This window comes from Ranitomeya imitator, chromosome 4, assembly GCF_032444005.1.
Source record: "Ranitomeya imitator isolate aRanImi1 chromosome 4, aRanImi1.pri, whole genome shotgun sequence".
NCBI classification, from domain to species: domain Eukaryota; kingdom Metazoa; phylum Chordata; class Amphibia; order Anura; family Dendrobatidae; genus Ranitomeya; species Ranitomeya imitator.
Genome location: NC_091285.1, coordinates 582781190 through 582807233, shown reverse-complemented (window position 1 = coordinate 582807233; position 26044 = coordinate 582781190). Strand labels below are relative to the sequence as shown.

Below are 26044 nucleotides of genomic sequence, written 5' to 3'. Positions count from 1 at the left end.
CCTTCTTGTAATGTACTGCCGTCTTTCAAATTTTAAGGATGGAGGCAACATGACGCTCGCTGTCTCCCTCTGCTAGTAAAGCCAGAATTGAGCCCTTCTTTTCCTCACTCAAAACTTTTCTTTTCAACTTTGGATACTATTGGAGTGCTGCCTTCTTTTGCCTTTTTGTGTGTATATATATATATATACAGTATATATATATATATATATTAGTCCATCCGAATAGAAAAGAAAAGGTGCAGGAAAGGAAACAAGCTAGAAGGAAGGGAGAATGAAGGAACAGGTTGGGACCTGTTCACACAGGAAGAGAACCGCAAGGCTGCGGACAGGAACGGTATAGCACCTACTACATATCCATACCTGCACCTCCTGTGTGAACAGGTCCCTACCTGTTCCTTCATACACCACACCTTCATACACCGTTCCTGCCAGTCCTGTGTTCCTGCCAGCCCTGTGTTCTCTGCCGTGTTCCTGCCAGTCCTGTGTTCCTGCCAGCCCTGTATTCTCTGCAGTGTCTCTGCCAGCTCTGTGTCTCAGCCGTGCCAGCCTACTCGTCTGAATCTCATCCGTGCTCATCTGCTAGTCCTGCCTGATGCCCGCACCAATCCTAGTGTTCCTGTCTCCCAAGTGGGATCAGCAGCCACAGCCAGACACCACCCTGGAGTAGCACCTGGCAGCTGCCTGCTGCACAAGCCTGACCTCACCATCAGAGGCTCCAGTGAAAACCCAGGCAGCTGTCAAAGTCACACCCCTTCCAGGGTAGTCTGGTTTGTGGCACAGTGGGGCCACAAACCCCCCGAGCTCACGCCCACCAGTCAGGGCGTGAGCGTGACAGACATTACCACAATGAATTTCAAACAAAACAATTCAGATGCAGTTGAAGTTCAGACTTTCAGCTTTCATTTATCCATAATAAAATTTGATAAAGGGTTTAGGAGTTTCAGCTCCTTAGCATGTGCCACCCTGTTTTTAAAGGGACCAAAAGTAATTGGACAATTAACTCCAAGGCTATTTCATGGACAAGTGTGTGCAATCTCTTTCTTATGTCATTCTCAATTAAGCAGGTAAAAGGCCTGGAGTTGAGTTGATTTGAGGTGTGGTGCTTAGATTTGGAAGGTTTTGCTGTGAAGTAAACATGCGGGTCAAAGGAGCTCTCCATGCAGGAGACAATGATGAGAGCTGCCTTCTGAAGCCATCTGGTGCCAGGGAACACCGCAAACTGTACCGTTTGTTCCCAGGCGCTGGCGCACCTGTATTGACTGTCTATTGACTGTCTAACTATGGTCCATATCAAAAGATTTTTGGAAACAAATATTATGTTTCCAAAACCTTGGAAAATACACACATCTTTCACTCCTTCACTCCTCCATTCTCTTTTAACAGTGAATTCCCAATTACACCCTGGTTCCCCTTAGGACTTTTGATTGTAAATTCTCCTAGAGAACTACAGTATCTTCTTCTACGAACCAATGGACTGCTTCCCTGGACAACTAAAATGATAGTACATGTTTTAGGATTACTGAAAAATTGTTCTAAAAATGTAATCCACACAATATGAAAGAAAAAATTCACCTGTGTCCTAGTTCATGAGTGACAGTAAAGGCCGTTGGCAGACCCGTGTCTTCATTTATGTTACAACTGCGGTGTGGTTGGCACATTCCAGACACATGAGAAAGGCCTAGAGTTTCACATGGACGATTCATAGAGGCACAGATGTCTTTTCTACAAAAAAATTAAAAATTGGTAATACCGTGTGGGTATGTACAGGTGCATCTCACAAAATTAGAATTTCATCAAATAGTTAATTTATTTAAGTTCTTCAATACAAAAACAGAAACTCACATATTATATAGAGTCATTACAAACAGAGTGATCTACTTCACGTGTTTATATCTATTAATGTTGATGATTATGGCTTACAGCCAATGAAAACCCAAAAGTCATTATCTCAGTAAATTAGAATACTTTATACACAAGCTTGAAAAATGATGTGGCCTATTGTTTGTTTTATGTTAGATGTGCAGTATGGTAATCTATCCATACCATTATACTAATGGTAGCTGTAATGTGTCAATAAGACGCTATGGAAAGTAGAATAATGTAGTCTTGGTGGTCTTTCGGTATTTAGTGACCTGGTTAGAAGAACGGCAACATCATGATGTAACGGATGATCTTCACTTTTCATGTTCATGCCCTTCTGCCACTTGCAAAAGCTGCGCAATGAGTTGTCAGCATGATGTGAAACCTTCAGATCCTCCTTAGAAATGAGAAGACCATGACATATTAAAAACTAGATGTCCAGCCAACTTCTATCTTGCCACCCCTCCTTCACTTTTGTTCCACCCTTAGTCATTCTACAGGTCTCTCTATGTACTTTCACTAGATATTGAACAATCGGATATCATCTCATTCCCTTAATCATCGACTACTCTAAACGTTTTACCTCCTTCATTCTGTCGTTCCATAGCCCCAAAGGTGGTTGCATGTCAATAGGCCCACGTTACCTCATCACTCTCCAGTAGGATCAGTCGTACAACAACGATGTTTATCCTGTTCCCAATACTAGCATCGTGGAAAAGGCCAGCTACCTATTAAAAAGAAATCAGTCAAGGTATATACAGTACATGGAAGATATGAAATGAGCATGCTCTAGAAATGATGACAATGGATGCCAAGGCTGTGATTCAGATACGAGGATCGTTCATTAAAGACTTCCCCTGACTCAGGACCATGCTTCCATTTGGGCAACATGTGAGTTATGAACTGGTGCATTGCCTTGCAGAAGGCGGACACCTTCTCTTGGTTTTGATGGCTTTCCGTAATTTTCGCAGCAGTGAAGCATAGTATGCCCCAGTGATCATGATACCCTTTGCTAGGAAATCCATCAATACTACTCCATGCTGGTCCCAAAATATTGTGAGCATGACCTTGCCTGCCAAGGGTTGGGCATGTGCCTTCTTTGGAGGCGGTGAGTCATGATGCTTCCATTACATCGACTGGACTTTAGTCTCAGGATCATAGTGATGGACCCAGCTTTCATCCTGTGTGATCAGTCTGTTGAAAAAGTCCTCCTGGTTTCCATGGCACATTGTCAATAGAGCCTGAGAGCTTTCGACTTGTTATTGCTTCCGGAAAGGTGTGAGCAGCTGGGGAACCCAGCGAACGGATACCTTATGTATGTGAAGATGGTCTTGAATGACTTTTTCCACAGACCCCACACTAATCTTGATATTTTGGAATAGGTGGCGAATGGTTACACGCAATTTTCCAAAATGGCGAACTCACTTGCTGGATGGTGTGTTCATCAGTAACAGAGTGGGGTCGCCATGGAATTGGAGCTGTTTGCACCAAAGTCCGACCACATTTGAAATGACTATGCCAGTTCTTAACTACATCATAGGATGGGGAATCATCACAATAAACCTCTTTCATCTGACCGAACGTCTCCTTTGGTGTGTTGCCTTTCAAGTAAAGGAACTTGATCACTGCTCTGTATTCCACTGGGTCCATTATCAAACCTTACAAAACTTCAGCACTTGTAAAATCAAGACCGTTATCAGTTCTGAGTTGCAATTTGGCACGTAACCTATAGAGACTTATATCATTACACATGTGCAGTTTTTGCGTCCTGTGAGAAATAGAAGTGGGTGAGGGGAAATCTTTAATAAACGTCCCTCGTACAGTTAACCCTATTTGTGTTGACCACTCCAAAGGTGCATACAAACTTTTTTTGAGACCAAAATGCATAGTATATGCTCAAACCAAAATTTGTCACTCAAAATTTGGCTAAAGGATTAGTCAAAGGTGGACTTTTAGAGAAGTTTCAATGTATATTGTAAAAGTAATATGAACAAATATCTATTTATCCTCACCATATTCATAATGGTCAGTACGTAATTTTCTACATTGTTTCTTCCATGATATTCCACCATCTTCGTGTCAGCAACAACAAGGGTTTCCACCCACTTTTCCTTGCTAATGGATCGTCGAGATATAAGTCGCTCTCTTCTTTCTCGTTCCTTTGCCTGTTCCCAGCGCTCCCTTCTCCTCTCCCACTTATCATGGGAGTCTGGATACTCTATCAAAGCACAGATTGTAGATCTGTGTTCAGCACTCTCGTCAAAACAGTGAGTCTCATATCGATGTATAATAAAAGTCAGGGTCGGACTTTGAAGAAGTCTTACCCTTAACACCGCAGCTGCTGTATCCTGACTCCCATTCTTCAGCCAAGTGACGTCGGTAGATCCGATGAGGCATTCCTTTTTCCAAAGAGGGCACTTCTGTTGCCACCGGTTCTATCAAGAAATCCTCATGTTCCAACTGGAAGACACCTCTCTTGTGGAAAATGAAAACATGAAGAAAAAAGCAAAAAAACATAATGTTAAGTGGCCAATTAAACAATTTTGTTGGTCATTTTTGGTATTTAAAGGGTAATATAAGTGTAAGAAAATAACCTGGGGGGCAAAGATGGATCTCTATGCCTGATGATTGGCAAGACAACACAAACAGATGTGTCAGACACAGAACACCTGGCATCATAGTCAGACCTGAAACCCTTTGTCTGACCTTGCACACCTGGGATTAGACATCCCTCACACATGTCAGACTCTACACACCTGGGAAACCCTCATCAGACAAACCAAATCCCAATCCTTCTGAAAGATAACTAACAATGAGATGCTAAGTTAGATGCGACTGCAAGAAGTATAGATTTTACTAATCCATTCTAAAAAATTATGGAAATATTAAGGAAAAATGTCTTGGTACCAACAGACAGCAATGATTGCAATGGTTCTCCACTTACCAGACCACTGCAGATACTGATAGCAGCATTTCCTACGTGATGGTGGTGGGTCTGTACTTCACCCTGCATATGGCATAAGCTGGAGGGCCGACTAATCAATTTTGACTCACGGATGCCTCCATTACGCCACTCACTTATGAAGCCAGGGGCCAGCAGCTGGTGGTTTTGACTGAGGTTGAAGGTCAACTCAACTCCTTTGTACTTAATCCCATAGTAGGTTGAGGAAGTAGTCATTGAAGAAAGTCCCCTCTTCTGTAAATTACGGGGAGTTAGGTCAAAAGTTAGGAAAATACCATGCTCATCTACTCGGGCAGGATGAACAATGTCTGCATCAAGGGAAAAGCTGAGAGGAACATCTGGGAAGACAAAAGTTGAGTTGGTCATAGTACTCATTCAAATTTTATTAAATGCCCATTTTTTTATTAGAAAAGAGTGTGTGGTGGTTAAAAGAAGGTCTCCATATTGTACATATTCTCTATAGGGGGACTAAAGATGGCATTTATTACAAAGGAGGTGAATGTGTGAAGATGTTCTCTTGGAATTACTTATTATGTACTTCCTCTATATCACGTTTACTGCAGTCAATACCATCTGTCACTCGAGGTAACTAGAGCAAAATGCTGTCTCTTGTCTTGTTTTTGGATATTGATGAATATTCTGATAAATAGGACTTCAGACAGGATCAGGTACGGGACAAGGTACAAAAACAAGGATTCAGACCAGGGTGTGCAGCCCCCTGGGGACCAGAAACGAGAGACACAGGATAGAGGTACGGACCAGGGTATGCATCCCCCTGGGCGGTGGAAACGAGAGATACAGCAAGGGGTAGAGGGTAGAGTAATATTTGTACGCAGGTGAAAAGTGTCCCTGCAAAGGCAATGTTACTGTTGGGCCCTTGGTGCCCCAGTCCGAAACTGATTGCGGGAATACCAGACAAGTCAAGCAAATAAAATCCAATTTGTTAATCTAACCTTACTTATTTTTCCACCAGACATCATACTCTGGGAGTGCATTTTGTTGGTACGTTTAATCAAAATAAGTGTTAAAAAAAACTAAACAATTAAAATCTTTGATTACATGTACATTGGGGGGGGGGGGGGTAACATTGCTTTTGACAGTATAGAATGAGCTGAAAAATATCACTTTTTCTCAACTCAAAACCTGAAATAAAGAAAATCATTCTTCCTTCTAAGGCCGGAGTCACACATGCGAGAAACACGTCCGTGTCTCGCATCGGAAAACCTAGCTCTGGCGCCGGCACTTGGGAGCGGAGCGTGCGGCTGCATGTGTTGCTCTGCTCTGGAGTGCCGGCGGCAGAGCTTGGTTTTCACATGCGAGACACGAACGTGTTTCTCGCATGTGTGACTCCGGCCTAACTCTTGCACTCAGGATTTTGAAATATAAATTTTTGTACTGTTCCATCACCATTTTTTAAGTTGTCTAGTTTTGAAAACTAATTTTCATATCTATTATTAGTTAATAGATCGGAATCACTCGTTCAGTATACCTTGTGTATATTGCTTATACTTAAAAAAAATATTACAAAATGTTAAGTTAGGCTGCTTTCACATGTCATTTTTTTGCCGTCAGGCACAATCCGGCAAATTTTGAAAAAAAAGATCAGGCAAAACTTGCCGCCGGATCAGTTTTTTTTCTCATAGACTTGTATTAGCGACGGATGGCCTCACGTTTCATCCATTTTTAGTCGGAAATTGGTTTTCCGGCGGCTGGAGAAAACGGACATAGTAACTTTTTTGTCCGTTGAAAAAAAACGGACAGCGACGGATCCGTCGCCATCTGTCGTTTGCTACAATGGAACCCTATGGCGCCGGATACATCACATGACGGAATCCAGCTACTGATTCCGTTTTTCTTTAACTGAGCATGCTCCGATATTTTTAGAATCTAATTAACTGTATCAGCTACTCGGATCCGTTAAAAAAACAGATCCGTCGCATCAGTTTTTCAACATTCGATGGATTGTGCCTGACGGCAAAAAACTGATGTGTTAAAGCAGCCTATGTAGCTAACATGTTTTACATGCGTAGCAATAGTGAAATTAATTTATTCTGTAACTGCAGAGTGCTGGAGCATAGGCTATGTGTATATGTCTGTTGAAGATCCTCATCTCTTGGTCAGATTGAAGACTGGTTACAAAGAGCTTCTCTTCCTCTGGAGGACCTGTCCTATCTTGCATTACACAGACAACCCATTACTTTAAATACACATTGTATTATGTATAATGCTTAATTTCTTCTATGGAGATGCTGCTAGAGAACTGAAACTTTACTGTCTGGTTCCTTCACAGATAAGAATTGATCACTGGTGGTCGCAGCAAAAGCATCACTTTGCAGTTAGCAAATTTCCAAAGCAAAAAAAACACTTTAACAATCCATAACAAGGTTAATAGAAATAGAAGACTTCCGACACAGGAATCCTTTTTCAGTACAGAGAAGGTTAGCTAAGTATCTCAATGTATCTAATCACATCTGGCCCTACAGAAGATTGTCCCATATCCATAGCTTCCATGACCCAAGAGAGAAACTTTGAAAGCAGCTAGAATAGGGTTAACGGCAATATCTCTTATATTTTTAGGTTTTGCGTCGATAAGATAGTGGATATAATTTTAGTACTATTTGTCCTCCAAAAGCTTATTAGCAATGGCCTCACCGAAAACAACAAAAGTCCCCAAGGAACAATAGCCCAGCTGCTACTCTGTTCTGCCCTCCGCAAGGCACAAAGAGTGAATGGTCGTCTGATCTTTGATCGCGTAGAGTAAATGTAGGAACTGTAGAAGGCGCTAGGACAATATTTATTAATCTTGGCAATAAGAAGCTGTTCTGTGTTCTCGTTGGGATTGTCGAAAACTATTTTCTATGACTCATGACAAGAGGAGATTACTGGGGCTTCCTCGCTTTATGTAACGTCCATCCTGTGGCTATGGTGATCTCAGCCAGGATTCACAGCTACTGTTATTTGCATATTATGAACTACATCGTTTTTTTCCTAAAAAAATACCAAAATCTTCTTTTTCCCCATTTTTCCCATGAGAAGGCCTGTAAAAAAAGCAGTCTGCAATCTTTTGCAGTTTGTATATTCCCATGTCTGGGATCCTGGAGGACTTCAATGTTTGGTCTTCCCTTCCCCCCTCTAGCACTAATTAGCACTCCAGTGTCCCCCACAATCCATGTCCTATGTGCAGCTGCCTCACAGCTGGCCTGAGGAAAGCCAGCTGACCGGCTACTTCTATGACCCACGTGTGGATTATTAGGCTGCAACAACAAGGAAAATGCATTATACATAACCACTGTGCAGGCCTAAAGGGAATCTGTCAGAACAATCCACCCGCCAAAGGGTTTACATGGCCATGTTGTTTTCTGAAAGGTAATGTCATGATCATCCATAGCTTCGCTGATGTAATCTGTTGCTCCCTAACTGAAAAAAAAATGTAGTAAATCACACGACATTAAGTACACTAAGGCCGGAGTCACACTACAGCGAGATACGGCCAAGTCTCGCTGGTTAAAAACAAGCTCTGGCACCGGCACTCCGGAGCGCAGCGTGCAGCTCCAGGCATTGCTATGCGGCCGCACGCTCCGCTCTGGAGTGTCGGTGCCAGAGCTTGTTTTTAACCAGCGAGACTCAGCCGTATCTCGCTGTGTGTGATCCCGACCTTAGGGTAAATTCACACTAGGTGTTTTGTCAGCAGGTTTTGCTTGTTTTTTTCTTGTGTTTTTTTTTTTTTGCTGCATTTTTTTCTGTGTTTTTGGCATGCTAGATTAGTCTCTTGTGAATGCTGATAAAGTTTAGTGCAAAAAAAAGTTCTATTCTACAGAATCACGTTTTGGCGCAAGAAACACAGCAAAACCTGATACCTGTGTGACACCTCAGGTTCCCGATTGTCACAGTGGCATTGCTTTCCTCACGGGGAGAGTGATGTCACACTTGGAAGCGAAGGAAGATCTTCTTTATCAGGTAACACAAGCATTCAACATGTTCACACTCCAGACCAGAAGGGGGAGCTCTGATACAGCTTGTGGGTGGCTTCCCTATATATACTGTATATTCTGGTCTGGAGGGAAGGAGAGTCAGAGAGTGCCAGATAGCAGACTGGAGCAGTCTGAGGCAGAGAAGAAAGCTGAGGGGCCGTGTAGCACGAGAAGTGCTGCAGCCCCTGGATAGAGATATTACAGAAGGAAGAATGCATGCATTGTCGGGAGCGTCAGGAGAGCGAACAGGAGACTGAGAACTGGGGAGAATAGCTGCGACTGAGCTAACTCCCTGCAGAGCACAGATATCGGTAGCCAAAAGACCGAGGTTGTGTCGGACTTCACGACGCACAGCAGAAACCGGCAGAACAGCTGGACTACACGTCACCTGTCCGCCCTAACACCTGGAGACTCAGTAGCGCATAGAGACCGGTCGTGATAGAGACCCTATAAAAAGGATCGAGCCACCTGTCATACGGGTTAGTGTCCTACCCTTTAAGCAGGACAGAGAGAACAGTGAGGACCTTGACAGAAGAAACAGACGGCAAGGGACTACACCATAGCGCTGGTAGGAAGGCTTCTAACTCCACCTGGTAAAGGGGACTCTGAACTCGCTTCCAAGCCGGCCGGACCCTGCCTGTACCTGTGATCTGGTGCCCTGGACTGTGGCTGCCTGAAGTCTTCAGTAAACCAGGTAAAGAGACTGCAAACCTGTGTCCTCCGTTTTCTTACTGCAGCATCCACCACCTTCATCTACACACCGGGAGCCCTGGAATAAGACTGGATCCCAGGAAGGAAGAGAGTAGCATCCAGGTGCAACCATGGAAGCAGCAAGATTGAATAAGGAAAGTAATATGACTGTGAATAGTTGAGAATTAACCTGTTGGGTTATGTTCTTTTTGCCCCAGTTTAAAGAAATGCAGAATCATGAACTAGGCATGATCAGAACTGTCCTGTAAATAGTTGGCACCTCTTTAGGTGCTTTCTACTGGTTTTACAAGTAACCACTAAAGATATCGTTCGTTATTTGCACTGAAGAAGCTATTTATTAATGCTTGCCTTGAAGAGTTGTTTTGTCTTAAAATACCCTGAAGAAAAACCGTCTGGCATGGCCGAAGGCAAGGTCTGGATGTTATGCCTTGCAGCCTGCCCAAAACCTACGTTGGGGGTTTATGACGGGTCCCCCGCTAGAAGTAGCCGTGGGATGTACCTAACACTCCCTAGACACCTCGACACAGCCTAAGGACTAACTTCCCCTAAAGATAGAAACGGGAAAACTATCTTGCCTCAGAGAAAATCCCCAAAGGATAGACAGCCCCCCACAAATATTGACTGTGAGAGGAGAGGGAAAAGACATACGCAGACTGAAATCAGGATTTAGCAAAGGAGGCCTTTCTAGCTAAAAAGAAAGAATAGGACAGAGTACTATGCGGTCAGTATTAAAACACTAGAAAATATCCACCACAGAAAATACAAATCTCCACATCTGACTAAAGACATGGAGGGTATATCTGCATCTCCAGAGATACAGCTTGGCTGCAAAAAATCCTTACACAGACAAAGCTGGACAAGACAAAACATGAAAATGCACAGAACTATAAAGCCCACAGCATGTGGACAGCAAAAACAAAGCCAGAACTTATCTTTGATGAAAAGAACAGCAAAACAGGAGAGACCAGTAAGGGATGTGAATCCTCCAAAAACAATGGACAACTGGCACTGACTAAAGGATCAAGCAAGACTAAATAGCCCAGTCCAAATTGCAATAATTGGACACACCTGATAAATGCTGCGATCCAAAGACAGCAGCACTACCACTCATAACCACCGGAGGGAGCCCAAGAGCAGAATTCACAACAGTACCCCCCCCCCCCTTGAGGAGGGGTCACCGAACCCTCACCAGAGCCCCCAGGCCGATCAGGGCGAGCCAAATGAAAGGCACGAACCAAATCGTCAGCATGGACATCGGAGGCAACAACCCAAGAATTATCCTCCTGGCCATAACCCTTCCATTTGACAAGATACTGAAGATTCCGCCTCGAAAAACGAGAATCCAAAATCTTCTCAACCACATACTCCAACTCCCCATCAATAAACACCGGGGCCGGAGGATCAACAGAGGGAACAACGGGCACCACATAGTTCCGCAACAAAGATCTATGGAAAACATTATGGATGGAAAAAGAGGCTGGAAGGGCCAAACGTAAAGACACTGGATTGATAATCTCAGAAATCCTATAAGGACCAATAAACCGAGGCTTGAACTTAGGGGAAGAAACCTTCATAGGAACATGACGGGAAGACAACCAGACCAAATCCCCAACCCGAAGCCGGGAACCAACACACCGACGACGGTTAGCAAAACGCTGAGCCTCCTCCTGAGACAACACCAAATTGTCCACCACATGAGCCCAAATTTGCTGCAGCCTGTCAACCACAGAATCCACACCAGGACAATCAGAAGGCTCAACCTGCCCTGAAGAAAAACGAGGATGAAAACCAAAATTACAAAAAAAAGGCGAAACCAAGGTAGCAGAAGTAGCCCGATTATTACGGGCAAACTCGGCCAATGGCAAGAAAGCCACCCAATCATCCTGATCAGCAGACATAAAGCATCTCAAATAAGTTTCCAAAGTCTGATTAGTTCGCTCGGTTTGGCCATTTGTCTGAGGATGAAATGCGGAAGAAAAAGAAATCAATGCCCAGCCTTGCACAAAAGGCCCGCCAAAACCTAGAAACAAACTGGGATCCTCTATCGGACACAATATTCTCCGGAATGCCATGTAAACGAACCACATGCTGAAAAAACAACGGAACCAAATCAGAAGAGGAAGGCAATTTAGGCAAAGGTACCAAATGAACCATCTTAGAAAACCGATCACAAACCACTCAGATAACCGACATCCTCTGGGAAACCGGAAGATCTGAAATAAAATCTATAGAAATATGCGTAAAGGCTGCAAGGATGGTAATCCGCTGCGACCGGTGATGGACTGCAGAGGTCTTATGGGTACACGAAACGTTATCATGGCAGCTGGATTGGCAAATGAATTACAGAGCTTGGCCACTTTATCTTTTTCAAGATTTTATTGAACATTTTTCAACATTATTTTTCAAACACAGAAAGTGTATTGAATGGAAAAGCAAAGAGTAGGAAAGAGAAAGGGCTGACATTGGGGAGATAAGATATGGTAGGTGATCATGGTTCCAGCTCGCATTGCCAGTGGTATCCAGATCTATATATGGCGTTCTCATTTAACAAGACATCAGTGGTCATATGAGTCCATGGAGGATACTGGTAGACCAAGTACATTTCTGGTATGATAATAATCTCGTGTGAGCAGGTTACAGTAGTTTTCTTTCTGACTAAGCCCACTAGGATATAACAAGGGCTAATGGGGATAAGGATAATGGAAGTACTGGGAAAAAAAGAAGGGGTGCGGGAGAAGAGAATGCATGGACTTCACCTATCACTAAGGCTAGGTTCAGATTGCGTTAGTGCAATCCGCTTAGCGCCTAGCGCCAAACTCCTGAGCCACCCAGAGGAAAAGAGGGAAAGACACAACAGACTACAGAAAAAAAAATGGCTCAGCACTTTCCTTCCCTTCTTCTGAGATGCGTTTAACTCATTGTTGGCCAGTTGTACTGTTATGATATGGTGGCCTAGGAGCAGCATGTGACGTACTCTGGAGAAGGTGGTACCTGTACTGACCGCAGACCCTGAACTTAGCGCTGCAACTAGAAGTAGCCGTGGGATGTACCTAACACTCCCTAGGCACCTCGACACAGCCTAAGGACTAACTTCCCCTAAAGATAGAAACGGGAAAACTATCTTGCCTCAGAGAAAATCCCCAAAGGATAGACAGCCCCCACAAATATTGACTGTGAGAGGAGAGGGAAAAGACATACGCAGACTGAAATCAGGATTTAGCAAAGGAGGCCTTTCTAGCTAAAAAGAAAGAATAGGACAGAGTACTATGCGGTCAGTATTAAAACACTAGAAAATATCCACCACAGAAAATACAAATCTCCACATCTGACTAAAGACATGGAGGGTATATCTGCATCTCCAGAGATACAGCTTGGCTGCAAAAAATCCTTACACAGACAAAGCTGGATAAGACAAAACATGAAAATGCACAGAACTATAAGGCCCACAGCATGTGGACAGCAAAAGCAAAGCCAGAACTTATCTTTGATGAAAAGAACAGCAAAACAGGAGAGACCAGTAAGGGATGTGAATCCTCCAAAAACAATGGACAACTGGCACTGACTAAAGGATCAAGCAAGACTAAATAGCCCAGTCCAAATTGCAATAATTGGACACACCTGATAAATGCTGCGATCCAAAGACAGCAGCACTACCACTCATAACCACCGGAGGGAGCCCAAGAGCAGAATTCACAACACAGCGAGAGTGATGTCACGCTTGGAAGCGAGGGAAGATCTTCTTTATCAGGTAAAGCAAGCATACAACATGTTCACACTCCAGGCCAGAAGGGGGAGCTCTGATCCAGCTTGGGTGGCTCATATATATATATATATATATATATATATATATATATATATATATATATACACACACACACACACACATACTGTATATTCTGGTCTGGAGGGAAAGAGAGTCAGAGAGTGCCAGACAGCAGACTGGAGCAGTCTGAGGCAGAGAAGGAAGCTGAGAGGCAGTGCAGCCACGAGAAGTGCTGCAGCCCCTGGATAGAGATATTACAGAAGGAAGAATGCATTGTAGTGGCTACTTTCACACTAGCGTCGGCCCGACATACCGACACAAACTGCGAAACAAATGAACAACGGGGGCAGCGGATGCAGTTTTACAACGCATCCGCTGTCCCATTGTAAGGTCCGGGAGAAGGGGGCGGAGTTCCAGCAGTGCATGCGCGGTCGGAAATGGCGGACTCGACGCACAAAAAACATTACATGCAACTTTTTTTGTGCTGACAGTCCACCAAAACATGACGCATCCGTTGCACGACGGATGCGACGTGTGGCCATACTTCGCAATGCGTCGCTAATGCATGTCTATGGAGAAAAAACGCATCCTGCAGGCAACTTTGCAGGATGCATTTTTTCTCCAAAACGACGCATTGCGACGTACGTCACACAATGCTAGTGTGAAAGTAGCCTAAGTGGTGAGAAACTGAAAAAGCAGCATAAGACTGTTCACACGAGCATATGCAAAACCGCTTATTTAAGTCCAAGAAATGACTGTGGTCATCCGTATGTAACCCGTGTGTCCGTTACCATCTGTACCTCATGTGCTTTTACTGATACATTACAAAGATTGGAAACTGTATTTGTCTGATTATTTATTATTATTATTTATTTATATAGTGCCATTAATTCCATGGTGCTGCACACTAGATGGGGTTACATAAAAATACAAATATCACTTACAGTAAACAAAACTAACAATGACAGACTGGTACAGAGGGGCGAGGACCCTGCCCTTGCGGGCTTACATTCTACAGGATTATGGGGAAGGAGACAGTAGGTCGGGGGTTGCAGTAGCTCCGATGGTGTTGAGGTGGCCATGTGGTCATTACAGGATGTAAGCTTCTTTGAAGAGGTGGGTTTTCAGGTTTCTTTTGAAGGATCCAAATTTAGTGGATAACCGGACGTGTCGGGGCACAGAATTCCAGAGGATGGGGGATATTCGGGAGAAGTCTTGGAGGCAATTTTCCTCATGTAAAAATTGGATGTTATATGGATGAAAAAATAATTTTTTGGGGGGATGTAAAATATATGATTTTGCATACACTCGTATGAACCCGGCATAAACTTTGAGGCCCTAAAGCAGTAGCTATAGCCATGTAGTTATGGGGTCCTCGATCTGAATACATTAGTAAACTATTTTCTATACTGTGCACCATGTATATGGCAGAAATATTGGGAATAAGGGGTGAAACTTCTAAGATGTCCACAGACCCATGTGCTGGTTATATTACAATGTCTAGTAACAGTCCTGCCAGTGGAAACTGATAGCCATATGGCACCGTAGCTGAACGGAGGGCTAGCTGGCCCATACAGGGACTAGACATGTACACAGAGACCCATGCAGCCAGGTTTGTTCCTAGAGTCGGCTGTATAGAAGAAAACTTGGAAACACATGTGCGGCCCAAACTGTAGTGGGCCCGGGGATCTTGGCTTGGTTGCCATTCTTGCCAATAAAGTATTGGGTTTTATATTAGTTTCTTCAGTTTTAGCTCAGAGCACACTAATAATACAACCTAGGAAAGATTTTAATAAATACTCCCCATGACAGAATACACGGCCATTATGGGGCCTATGAGCCGAGGTGCCTACTGCCGGACAGCCCTGCTCCCTGCTCGGCGTCCCACATAGCTCCTTGCTCCACCATTCAATCTGGGGGACTGACACAGCAGGCATTATGGTGTCACTACATGGCACAGACTGGGCCAGAGCAACGTACAAACAAGACTACATGAGCAGTTTTTGCCGTATCAGTATATTTTTCTCTGATGAGAGGAAGGGAACTATACTGTGTCGAGGGGCACTGTAGGTGAGTTATTCTGTATTGGGGGCCTCAGAATGTGTGGGGGGCATCATTCTGTATTGTGGGGTACAATGTGGCTATCAGAATATGTTAGGGGGCATAATGGGAAAATCATACTGTATGGGGGGGGCCACTACATGGGCATCATACTGTATTGTGGACATACTGTTAGCATCATACTGTATAGGGAGCACCATACTGTATTAGGGGCACTGTAGGGGCATCATGTGTGGGGATCACTGTGGGGGCATTATACTGTCTGGGGAATGCACTTTAGGGGGAACAGAAGTTTCAAAATGTGCAGGCGAATACTTACTGGATGGAGACGTGTTACTGTGTGGAGAGGCATTGTGGGGCGCCATACTAGAGGAGGACAGTCCAATCAGCATGTGACTGCCAGTCTGAGAATCGCATTCACTCAGTCACATGACCGCCCACCCGCGTAAGGAGTACAGGGGAATCACTCTGTCACGATTCGACAGTTTGCAGTCACAAAGAGCGACTCTTTTTAGATTCAACAACCCATTTAAAGGCAACCTGTCCTCAGATTCACGCTACTCGGACCACAGGCAGCATGACTCAATGCCTGACTGTGCGATTGCATTCAGATATGGGTTACTCTGAAACGCTGCAGAATATCAGACAAATCATACTTTGATAAGCCAGCTGGGGACTAGGTGCCTCGGCTGACTAGTCTGACTGAGGCCTGGGCCAACTTCTCCTTGCCCCCGGATCCCTTTGACTGCCGTCACACCAGCAGTATTTGGTCAGTATTTTACATCAGTATTTGCAAGCCAAAACCAGGAGTGGAACAATTAGAGGAAAAGTATAAGGCCGGCATCACACTGGCGTTTTAAACGGCCGAGTGCAATGCGATAAGAAATCGCATTGCACTCGGACCAATGTTAAGCTATGGGGCAGCTCCCACCAGCCAACTTTTTGTCGGCCGTTTTCCTCGTTTCGAGAAAAGATTGTCTCGGACTGAGCAAAACTCTCGGCTCACTCGCACCCATATAAGCCTATGGGTGCGAGTGAGACAGCGCACACCACTCGGATATCATCCGAGTGATGTGTGTTATAAGCGGACCCCAGCAATGGAGGAGATGGAGAAATTCATTTCTCCGCCTCCTCCCTGTGTGAGAGAATTGGAGCACAGACGCATGACACTCGGCTCCTCCTCTGCTGCGAGCAGGAGCCGAGTGTCATTAGCATATCGCATCCGATGATCTCGCATCGGATGCAATACGCCAGTGTGACCCCGGCCTAATAGAAACATATGCACCACTTCTGCATTTATCACCCACTCCTGGTTTTGGCTTACAAATACTGTGGTAAAAATACCTCAGTAAACTGTTAGTGTGTTTTCCAACCGCACATTCAGCATCTCCCACTCCCACACTACCTCCTCATCCAACCCTCTCTCTGTTGGAGTCCCCCAAGGCTCTGTTCTAGGACCCCTACTCTTCTCAATCTATACACTTGGCTTGGGACAACTCATAAAGTCCCATGGATTCCAGTACCACCTCTATGCTGATGACACTCAGATCTACCTCTCTGGCCCAGACGTCACCGCTCTGCTGTCCAGAATCCCGGAGTGTCTATCAGCCATAGCCTCCTTCTCTCGCTTCCTCAAACTCAATGTGGACAAATCTGAACTCATCATCTTTCCTCCATCCCATAGATCTTCCTTACCTGACCTATCTATCGCAATCAATGACATCATGCTTTCCCCCGTACCGGAAGTCCGCTGCCTCGGAGTAACCTTCGACTCTGCCCTGTCCTTCAAACCACACATCCAAACTCTTTCCACCTCCTGTCACCTCCAGCTCAAAAATATTTCCAGAATCCGTCCTTTCCTCAACCGTCAATCTACTAAAATGCTTGTGCACGCCCTCATCATCTCCCGCCTTGACTACTGCAACATCCTTTTCTGCGGCCTCCCTGCTAACACCCTTGCACCTCTCCAGCCCATCCTTAACTCTGCTGCCCGACTAATTCATCTCTCTCCTCGCTACTCCTCTGCTTCCCCCTCTGCAAATCTTTTCACTAGCTCCCATTCCCTCAGCGTATCCAGTTCAAATTACTAATACTGACCTACTGTAACGCCTACTGGTTGGCGCGGGCGCCTTGGGGTGTAGCCCCACTGGACCACAGACCGAACTTCCCTGGAAGGGGCATAACTAAGTAGCTTCCTAGGTGTTCGCTGGAGCCTCTGATGGTGAGGTCAGACTTGTGCAATAGGAAGCTACCAGGTACCACTCCAGGGTGGAGTCAGACTGTGGATGCTGATCCCACCGGGGACAAGACACGGGCAGGCAGGCACGGCTGTGACACTGGCTGACAGACGGGTATGGCAGAGGCCTGGACGGGTGGACTGGCTTGATGGAGATACAGGCAGGCAGATGGGCGCGGCTGGCACTCAGGCAGGCACTGGCAGACAGGACTGATACTCTGGTAGGAACTGGTATTCAGATGGATGTGTGGAAACAGGTAAGAACCTGTTCAGACTGGAGAATATAAAGGAACAGGTGACCTGTATGGAAAGTTGCATAGTAAAGATAGAGCAAGAGTGGAAGCAAAGCTGAATCGCAGGAGGCTTAGTACGAGGAGAAGGCGGAGCTAAGAGCAGAGAAGGAGGCGGAGAAGGCGGAGCTAAGAGCAGAGAAGGCGGAGAAGGCAGAGCAGAGAAGGAGGCAGAGCCAAGAGCAGAGATGCTGGAGGTGGAGCCAAGAGCAGAGGTGCTGGAGGCAGAGCCAAGAGCAGAGGCGCTGGAGGCAGAGCCAAGAGCAGAGGCGGAGCCAAGAGCGGAGGCGCTGGAGGCGGAGCCAAGAGCGGAGACACTGGAGGCGGAGCCAAGACACTGGAGGCGGAGCCAAGAGCTAAAGACATAGAACCGCAAGGAGCAGTGCCAGGTGGAACCGCAAGGAGCGGAGCTGCAGAGCAAAGCCACAGAGTGCGGAGCAAGGTCTGAGTGCAGAGCTGAGAGCAAAGCCACAGAGTGTAAAGCAAGGTCAGAGTGCCGAGCAAAGTTACAGAGAGCAGAGCTGAGAGACACAGAACCACAGGTTGTGGTAGAACTGAGCAGAAAGAAGCAGAGCCACAGACAGTGGCGAACAGAGCAGAAAGATAAGGCAGAGGTACACACAGCAGAGTGGGAAATGACTAATGACAAAGAAGGAGCAGGGACGGACATAGACCAGAGTACAGACAGGAACGGACACGGATACACAAACAGAACACAGATGAAGGCCTGCAGTAGTGCAGCCCTCTGAGACAGGAAGCAGACACGACCTGGCAGCTCAGTAGCAAATGCTAACTGAGGGGAATAGTTTGCTCAGGCATCCTCCAATGGGTGAGGATGCCTTAAGTATCAGAGGCCTCAAGGCTATTGGCCAGAAGCACCTTAGGGAGGTGCACACAGTCTCCATAAGAATCCAGAGTGGCTGGCGCCGCCCCCTATGCACACAGCCAGGAAGTGTACACAGAGCAGGCCGCCATGAAGCACATGGCATGGAACCGGCAGCAGACAGATCTCACAGCATGGCACTGGGTGAGTGAGTAGCTGTAACAGGCAGGTGGGGAATGGAAGGCCATGCAGTGATGCCGGCAGGGTTGTTACACCTACAAAGCCATCCACAACCTGTCTCCTCCATATATCTCTGAACTAATCTCCCGATATCTTCCCTAACGTAATCTCCCGTCCTCCCAAGACCTCCTTCTCTCCTCCACACTTATTCGCTCCTCATCCAATTGTCTCCAAGAATTCTCCCGAATATCCCCCATCCTCTGGAATTCTCTGCCCCAACACATCCGACTATCAACCACATTTGGATCCTTCAGACGGAACCTGAAAACCCATCTCTTCAGGAAAGCCTACAGCCTGCACTGACACCGCTGCCTCCTCATCACTACCGAAGCTACCGCCTCACCGACACCGGAGCTCCTGCAACCCCCCAACCTACTGTCTCCTTCCCCATAATCCTGTAGAATGTAAACCCGCAAGAGCAGGGTCCTCGCCCCTCTGTATCAGTCTGTCATTGTTTACGGTAAGTGATATCTGTAACTTGTATGTAACCCATTCTCATGTACAGCACCATGGAATCAATGGTGCTATATAAATAAATAATAAATAATAATAATAATAGTGTGACGGCAGCCTTTGACTGACAGGTCTCTCTCTACAGGGATAGACTAGTCAGTCAATTCAGCAGCACAGTGAGAAGCCATCCCAGGACCTGCCTCAGACTAATCAGCCAACACTCATATGCCCCATTTAATTGTTGAATTTGCGTCTTTTTTCACCTAGTTTTTTCACTTATTTGCTTTTAATTCTTTTTTAAGTTTATGTCTTTTTTTCAGCATATTTTATATGCGTTCACTCGCTTTTTTAATAATATGTTTTCCATTGTGGGTGGTGTATGGGGTTTCCAGGCGTTTTTGACTAATTTATCAATTGTGACTTTTTAGCAGCAAAATTTGTTGTAGATGTAACTCAGTTCCCACCTGGAATGTGTTTATGTGCCCAGTTATATGAGCACAGTTTTTGCACCTTTTCTAAAATGTGCAACTTTTTCCGCTAAGTTCTCGCTCACACTGGCGTATAACACGGCCGAGTGCTGGCTGACGTTTTATCGGATAGTACTCGGCACAATGTTATACTATTGGGAGTGCACAAGAGCGATTATTTTCTCATGCTTCGATTGGCAGAAAAACTCGGCTCACTCGCACCTATACCAGTCTATGGGTGCGTGTGAAACATCAGACTGCACTCAGACGTCATCCCAGTGCAGTCCGGTATACTCTGAGACAGGAAATGGAGAAATTACTTTTTCCGTCTCCTCCGCACCTGTGCTGCCATCCTCTCGTGTGAGCGGCTCGGAGCACAGACACATGACACGCAGGAGCCGAGGGCCATTACCATATCACATATGATGCTAGACACTTGTGTGACTCCAGCCTAAAAAGAAGCCAAAAAGGTTAAAGACCATTTTTAACTTAGAGTAAAATTCAAGAACTGTGTGCACCATTTTGAAGAATTTGTCACAAAAAACAACAATGCATAATACAACACAAAAAATAAAAGTGACTTAAAAATGCAAATGATGAATCGGGGTCATAGTCCCTGACTGACTTTACAAATATGTTTACTTTCAAACTCACATAATGATAGTTTTATTTCTATATCACCAACATATTGCGCAGCACTTTACAAACCAGTATGAATCTGATGGCAAATTCCCTTAAAGGGAATATGTCACTGGGTTTTTACCACCTAATCTGAGAGCCGCATGATGTAGGGGCTGAGAACCTGACTCCAGTGATGTGTAGCTTACTGGGCTGCTTGATGTTGTTTTCAGTAGTTTTCATAAAGTCACTGTGCTATCAGCAGGAGATTATTACTGGAGGACTAGTAAACCTGCAGCCAGGTAGTCCTCCATATTCATGAGCTCTGTATTACCTCGACCACACCACTGATTGGCAGATTTCTGCCTATGCACAGTTTATACAGAAAGCTGCCAATCAGTGGCGTGTGCAGGGTTATATAGAGCTCAGCATTTAGAGAACTGGTAGATCTGCAGCAGAGAAAACAGGGCTTAGTGTTTTGTATACCAGTCTTGATCCAGAGTATGCAGGAGTAACATGCTAAATTCATTAAAGGGAATCTCAGATTTTTGCCACCTAATCTGAGAGCAGGATAATGTAGAGATAGAGACCATAATTCAAGTGATGTGTCAGTTACTGGGCTACTTGCTGCATTTTATCACAGGAGATTATCACTAGAGGACTAGGAAACCTGTAGTCCTCCATAGTCACGAGTTGTGTATAACACCACCCTCACCATTGATTGGGAGTTTTCTGCCTATGCAAAGTGTACACAGAAAGCTGTCAATCAGTGGTGGGGGCTGAGTTATACAGAGTTTCCTCATTAAAAAATCTGGTAAATCATCGGCAGATAAAACTGTATCTTTATCAAATCTACAGCAAGCTGCCAGTAAGTGATACATTACTGGAACCCAGGTCTCTACCCTCACATCATGCTGTTCTCAGATGGGGTACCAAAAAATTCCCTTTAAAACAGCAGCACAAGTCACATAGTGGAGACAAAAGTCAGGGATCATTTACTTGGCCGTATTATGGTGTGCTACAGATCCATAATATGGTATTCATATAATTCTATGGACCCCTTCTGTAACACAGACTTCATACATCATTCTTAGCCTCAGGAAGGCATCATATTTCTGCACTAGTATCTACAGGTCCATGCAAGATGCTAGCGCAAGCAATCCCATGTGCAGAAAACCCTAAATCTGAATAATAAAGGTTTTTTTTTGCATTTACAGCCATGAAAAATGAATATCTGCCCATATTTAACAATGTGCTTAAAAAATTAGTAAGTAAATTCTTTATCAAGATTGATATAGTCTTTGCTTGTATTTCTGCTGCAGCTGACATCATCATTTCACTTCCCTCCCACTGCTGCGGACAAGAGGCTTTTGTATAGATCCAGCCTTGCTGGAATTTGAATCAGTGCATGTACAGATCCATCAGTAAGTACAAAGACCCTGCAATATTAAAGGGCTTTACCACCTGCACGAGTCTCAGTGATAACCACAGCGGCTCACTTCATATTCACACTTTTGTACAATGATACCTAGTACATACACAAATGTATAATAGCGTAAAAACGAAGAGAATGGGGACGACCAATGTAAAATTATAAATAATGACAACAATAAGATTATGATGACAACATGTTTGCTGCGTGCTTTATATAAATATGTTCTGTATATCCATTGGACTTAGCAAACCCCTTTTAAAATAAGCGTTCTCACTTATAATTGCACACTTCGATCCAGCTAATTCTTCTTTTCTTCATTAGGTCTATGACATCACATCCTTCTAAGCTCTATGTAGAAACAGGAGGTCAATTTTCCCTGTATGAATCATGAGTTACTGCAAAAGTCCCTGGCAGGGGAATGGGGTAGTAACTGGGTCAGGAGATGAAGATTGGGATGATAAATGCAGGGACAAGAGACTTCCTGTTGAACATAGAGCAGAGGAAAGATAAGAATTATCTGGGTAGAAAGGCGAAATGAGCAATTGTAAGTACACAGCGCTATATAATATGATGACTGTACTATAAAGAGGATTAAAACTTTGATGGGAGGAGAGCTTTTTAACCCTTTTGCACCCGAAACACTTGTTATGGCTGTAATACAAACTTTAAAATACACCTGCATCTTGGCCACCTGAAAACTGCGTAAGGGCTCATGCAGACGTCTGTGGTTCTCGTTCCGATCATGGGCCGCAATGTGCGGACTGGTTGAGGGTCTCACGACCGGAGCGTGACAGCTTCATCTATTTCTATAAGGCTCTCACGCTTGGGTCTGGAGAGCTGCGGCCAGTCCATACATTGCTGCCCATGATCAGAGCGAGATCCATAGACGTCTGCATGAGCCCTTATTGTGTACTGTAGGTTCATACTACACACATGCTATATAATAAAAGCACTGATAAGGCCAGGCTCACACTAAAGTTTTCATATTCCAATTTTTCTTTTCTATTTAAGAAGTACAACCTAAAAACTATAATTGTCTTCTGTATATATTGGACACGCCTGATTTCTTGCTACTTTTTCCCACTAGACTTCTTTATTTTGTATTACTTCCACTCCCAGACCAGATATTCCTGAAGGTCCAAAAATAACAATACCAGCAGGAGTAGGTCCCTTTAAGTTTTGTTTTGTCTTTTATGTGATGTTAACTCCAGCTTTGAAGATCAGCATTTAATATAAATACAAACTAAGGCCTCATTCTGTGTGTTTCACTGATAGAACACATACACATTGATAGCCTATGGGGCTGTTGTCTTGTCCATGTTTTTTTGTGGACTCAGTGTCCTCGAAAAATAAAACAGAGCCGTCTACAACTTTCATCTAAGTGAAGGATCAGAATCACACATTCAAATCTATGGGTCTGTGAAAAAAGTCCAACAGCACATGAATACCATCCTCATTGCTTCCCAGTGTCTGCTCTTCACTGACTGATTGAGAAACTTCCATCAGATATTTTTGCTTACGACAAAAACTGATGACACACTGTTCACACTGTCAGTATTTGGTCAGTATTTTACCTCAGTATTTGTAGCCAAAACCAGGAGTGGGTGATAAATACAGAAGTGGTGACGTGTTTCTAATATACGGTACTTCTCCTCTGACTGTTCCTCTCCTGATGTTGGCTTACAAATACTGAGGTAAAAAACTCACCAAATACTGAACGTGGCCTAAAACTTAACCTGTGGACGAAACACTGAAAAAATCTGATCCAGAAAACTGATGAAACAAGTGGATGTCTTTAGGAGGCCTAAGGACTCCAGTACTACTATTAGTACACACGCATGCTAGCTGCTATTCTATTAAATAGATTTTAACCAAATGCAGAATTTAAAGGAAACCTGACGGCAGGATATACCTCTAGATGATAATAGGAGCACTTTATCAGTTTTCTAGTTTAGTTTTTAATGATCACTGTGTTAAACCTAATTATGTGTGTGTATGTGCGCGTGTGTGTGTGCGTGTACTTGTGTGGGACAATCGGTGATCATTGCCACAGCGCGCTGGGTTTATGCCCACAGCCATGTGACTGACATCCCGGCGTGTACTGAGCATAGAGAGGATGAGAAGAAGGACTGATCCCAACGCGCTGTAGCAGTGATTGACAATGGTCCCAGACTAGTCTGCTAAAGACAGGCAGGGAACGTTTAACATTACTTTTAAACACGTACAGGTACATGTGTCACTTAGGTATAAAACAGGAATAATTAAAAATTGTATCAGGGTGCTAATAAAGCGCTTTTCACTGGTTTACCATGACAGAGAGGGGACAGAATACAGCAGCGTCTGAGTTCTCGTACTCCCCTACTGATTAGAAGCACTTCACCTTCACGTGAAACAGTGCAAATTTCTTTCAGCAGTAAAGGGGTTAAACTTTTCAGCTTGGATTATCTCAGCTGGCAGTATCAGCCACTCCCCTCTCCTATATATACCTGCCTCTGGCAATTTAGATTGCCAGTGTTAAGTCCTGTTCTGCCTGGTGAAGGAATGGAGGATTCAGTGTTCGTAGAGGCGTTTTGGAGAGTTGGTCTGTGACTGTTGCATGGTGTTTCGGCCGGGTGCAATCCCCCATTCTCTCCCATTTAGTTTCCCTACCTTTTCTACCCAGTGTTCTCCTCTGTTGTCTGTGAGTGCATATTTGTATGATTTGTATATTCATTATCCCTGTACGTCCTTCCTTTTTTTGTCTGGTTTGTGTATATACATGCACTATTCCTTCCCACTTTCCAGAGAGGAGACAGATAAGGGCTGATTCAGGAGTATGATTTATATTTTCATTATCCCTGTACGTCCTTCCTTGTTTGTCTGGTTTGTGTACCGTACAGACAAAAAGTTTGGACACACCTTCTCATTTAAAGATTTTTCTGTATTTTCATGACTATGAAAATTGTAAATTCACACTGAAGACATCAAAACTATGAATTAACACATGTGGAATTATATACTTAACAAAAAAGTGTGAAACAACTGCAAATATGTCTTATATTCTACTGTAGTTTCTTCAAAGTAGCCACCTTTTGCTTTGATGACTGCTTTGCACACTCTTGGCATTCTCTTGATGAGCTTCAAGAGGTAGTCACTGGAAATGGTCTTCCAACAATCTTGAAGGAGTTCTCAGAGATGCTTAGCACTTATTGACCCTTTTGCCTTCACTCTGCGGTACAGCTTACCCCAAACCATCTCGATTGAGTTCAGGTCTGGTGACTGTGGAGGCCAGGTCATCTGGCGTACCACCCCATTACTCTCCTTCTTGGTCAAATAGCCCTTACACAGCCTGGAGGTGTGTTTGGGGTCATTGTCCTGTTGAAAAATAAATGATGGCCCAACTAAACGCAAACCAGATGGAATAGCATGCTACTGCAAGATGCTGTGGTAGCCATGCTGGTTCAATATGCCTTCAATTTTTAATAAATCCCCAACAGTGTCACCAGCAAAGCACCCCCACAACATCACACCTCCTCCTTTCATGCTTCACGGTGGGAACCAGGCATGTAGAGTCCATCCGTTCACCTTTTCTGCGTCGCACAAAGACACGGTGGTTGGAAACAAAGATCTCAAATTTGGACTCATCAGACCAAAGCACAGATTTCCACTGGTTTTATGTCCATTCCTTGTGTTCTTTAGCCCAAACAAGTCTCTTCTCTTTATTGCCTGTCCTTAACAGTGGTTTCGTAGCAGCTATTTTACCATGAAGGCCTGCTACAAAAAGTCTCCTCTTAACAATTGTTGTAGAGATGTGTCTGCTGCTAGAACTCATTGTGGCATTGACCTGGTCTCTAATCTGAGCTCCTGTTAACCTGCGATTTCTGAGGCTGGTGACTCGGATAAACTTATCCTCAGAAGCAGAGGTGACTCTTAGTCTTCCTTTCCTGGGGCAGCCCTCGTGTGAGCCACTTTCTTTGTAGTACTTGATGGTTTTTGCAACTGCACTTGGGGACACTTTCAAAGTTTTCACAATTTTTCGGACTGACTGACCTTCATTTCTTAAAGTAATGATGGCCACTGGTTTTTCTTTACTTAGCTGCTTTTTTCTTGCCATAATACAAATTCTAACAGTATATTCAGTAGGACTATCAGCTGTGTATCCACCAGACTTCTGC

The 26044-nt window shown here is 44.4% G+C and overlaps 1 protein-coding gene across 2 annotated transcripts in view; it reads right to left on the bottom strand.

The window, feature by feature from the left end:
* The window catches only part of ADAMTS7 (ADAM metallopeptidase with thrombospondin type 1 motif 7), a 131715-nt gene that overhangs the window by 101987 nt on the left and 3684 nt on the right, over positions 1–26044 (bottom strand). For both annotated transcript variants that reach the window (XM_069766453.1, XM_069766454.1), the window contains exons 2-7: positions 4805–5160; positions 4185–4335; positions 3873–4078; positions 2505–2588; positions 2133–2257; positions 1573–1722 (exon numbers count right to left, since the gene is read on the bottom strand). In XM_069766453.1, coding sequence (XP_069622554.1) covers positions 1573–1722; positions 2133–2257; positions 2505–2588; positions 3873–4078; positions 4185–4335; positions 4805–5160 — 1072 coding nt within the window. The remainder of the gene's footprint in view (positions 1–1572; positions 1723–2132; positions 2258–2504; positions 2589–3872; positions 4079–4184; positions 4336–4804; positions 5161–26044) is intronic.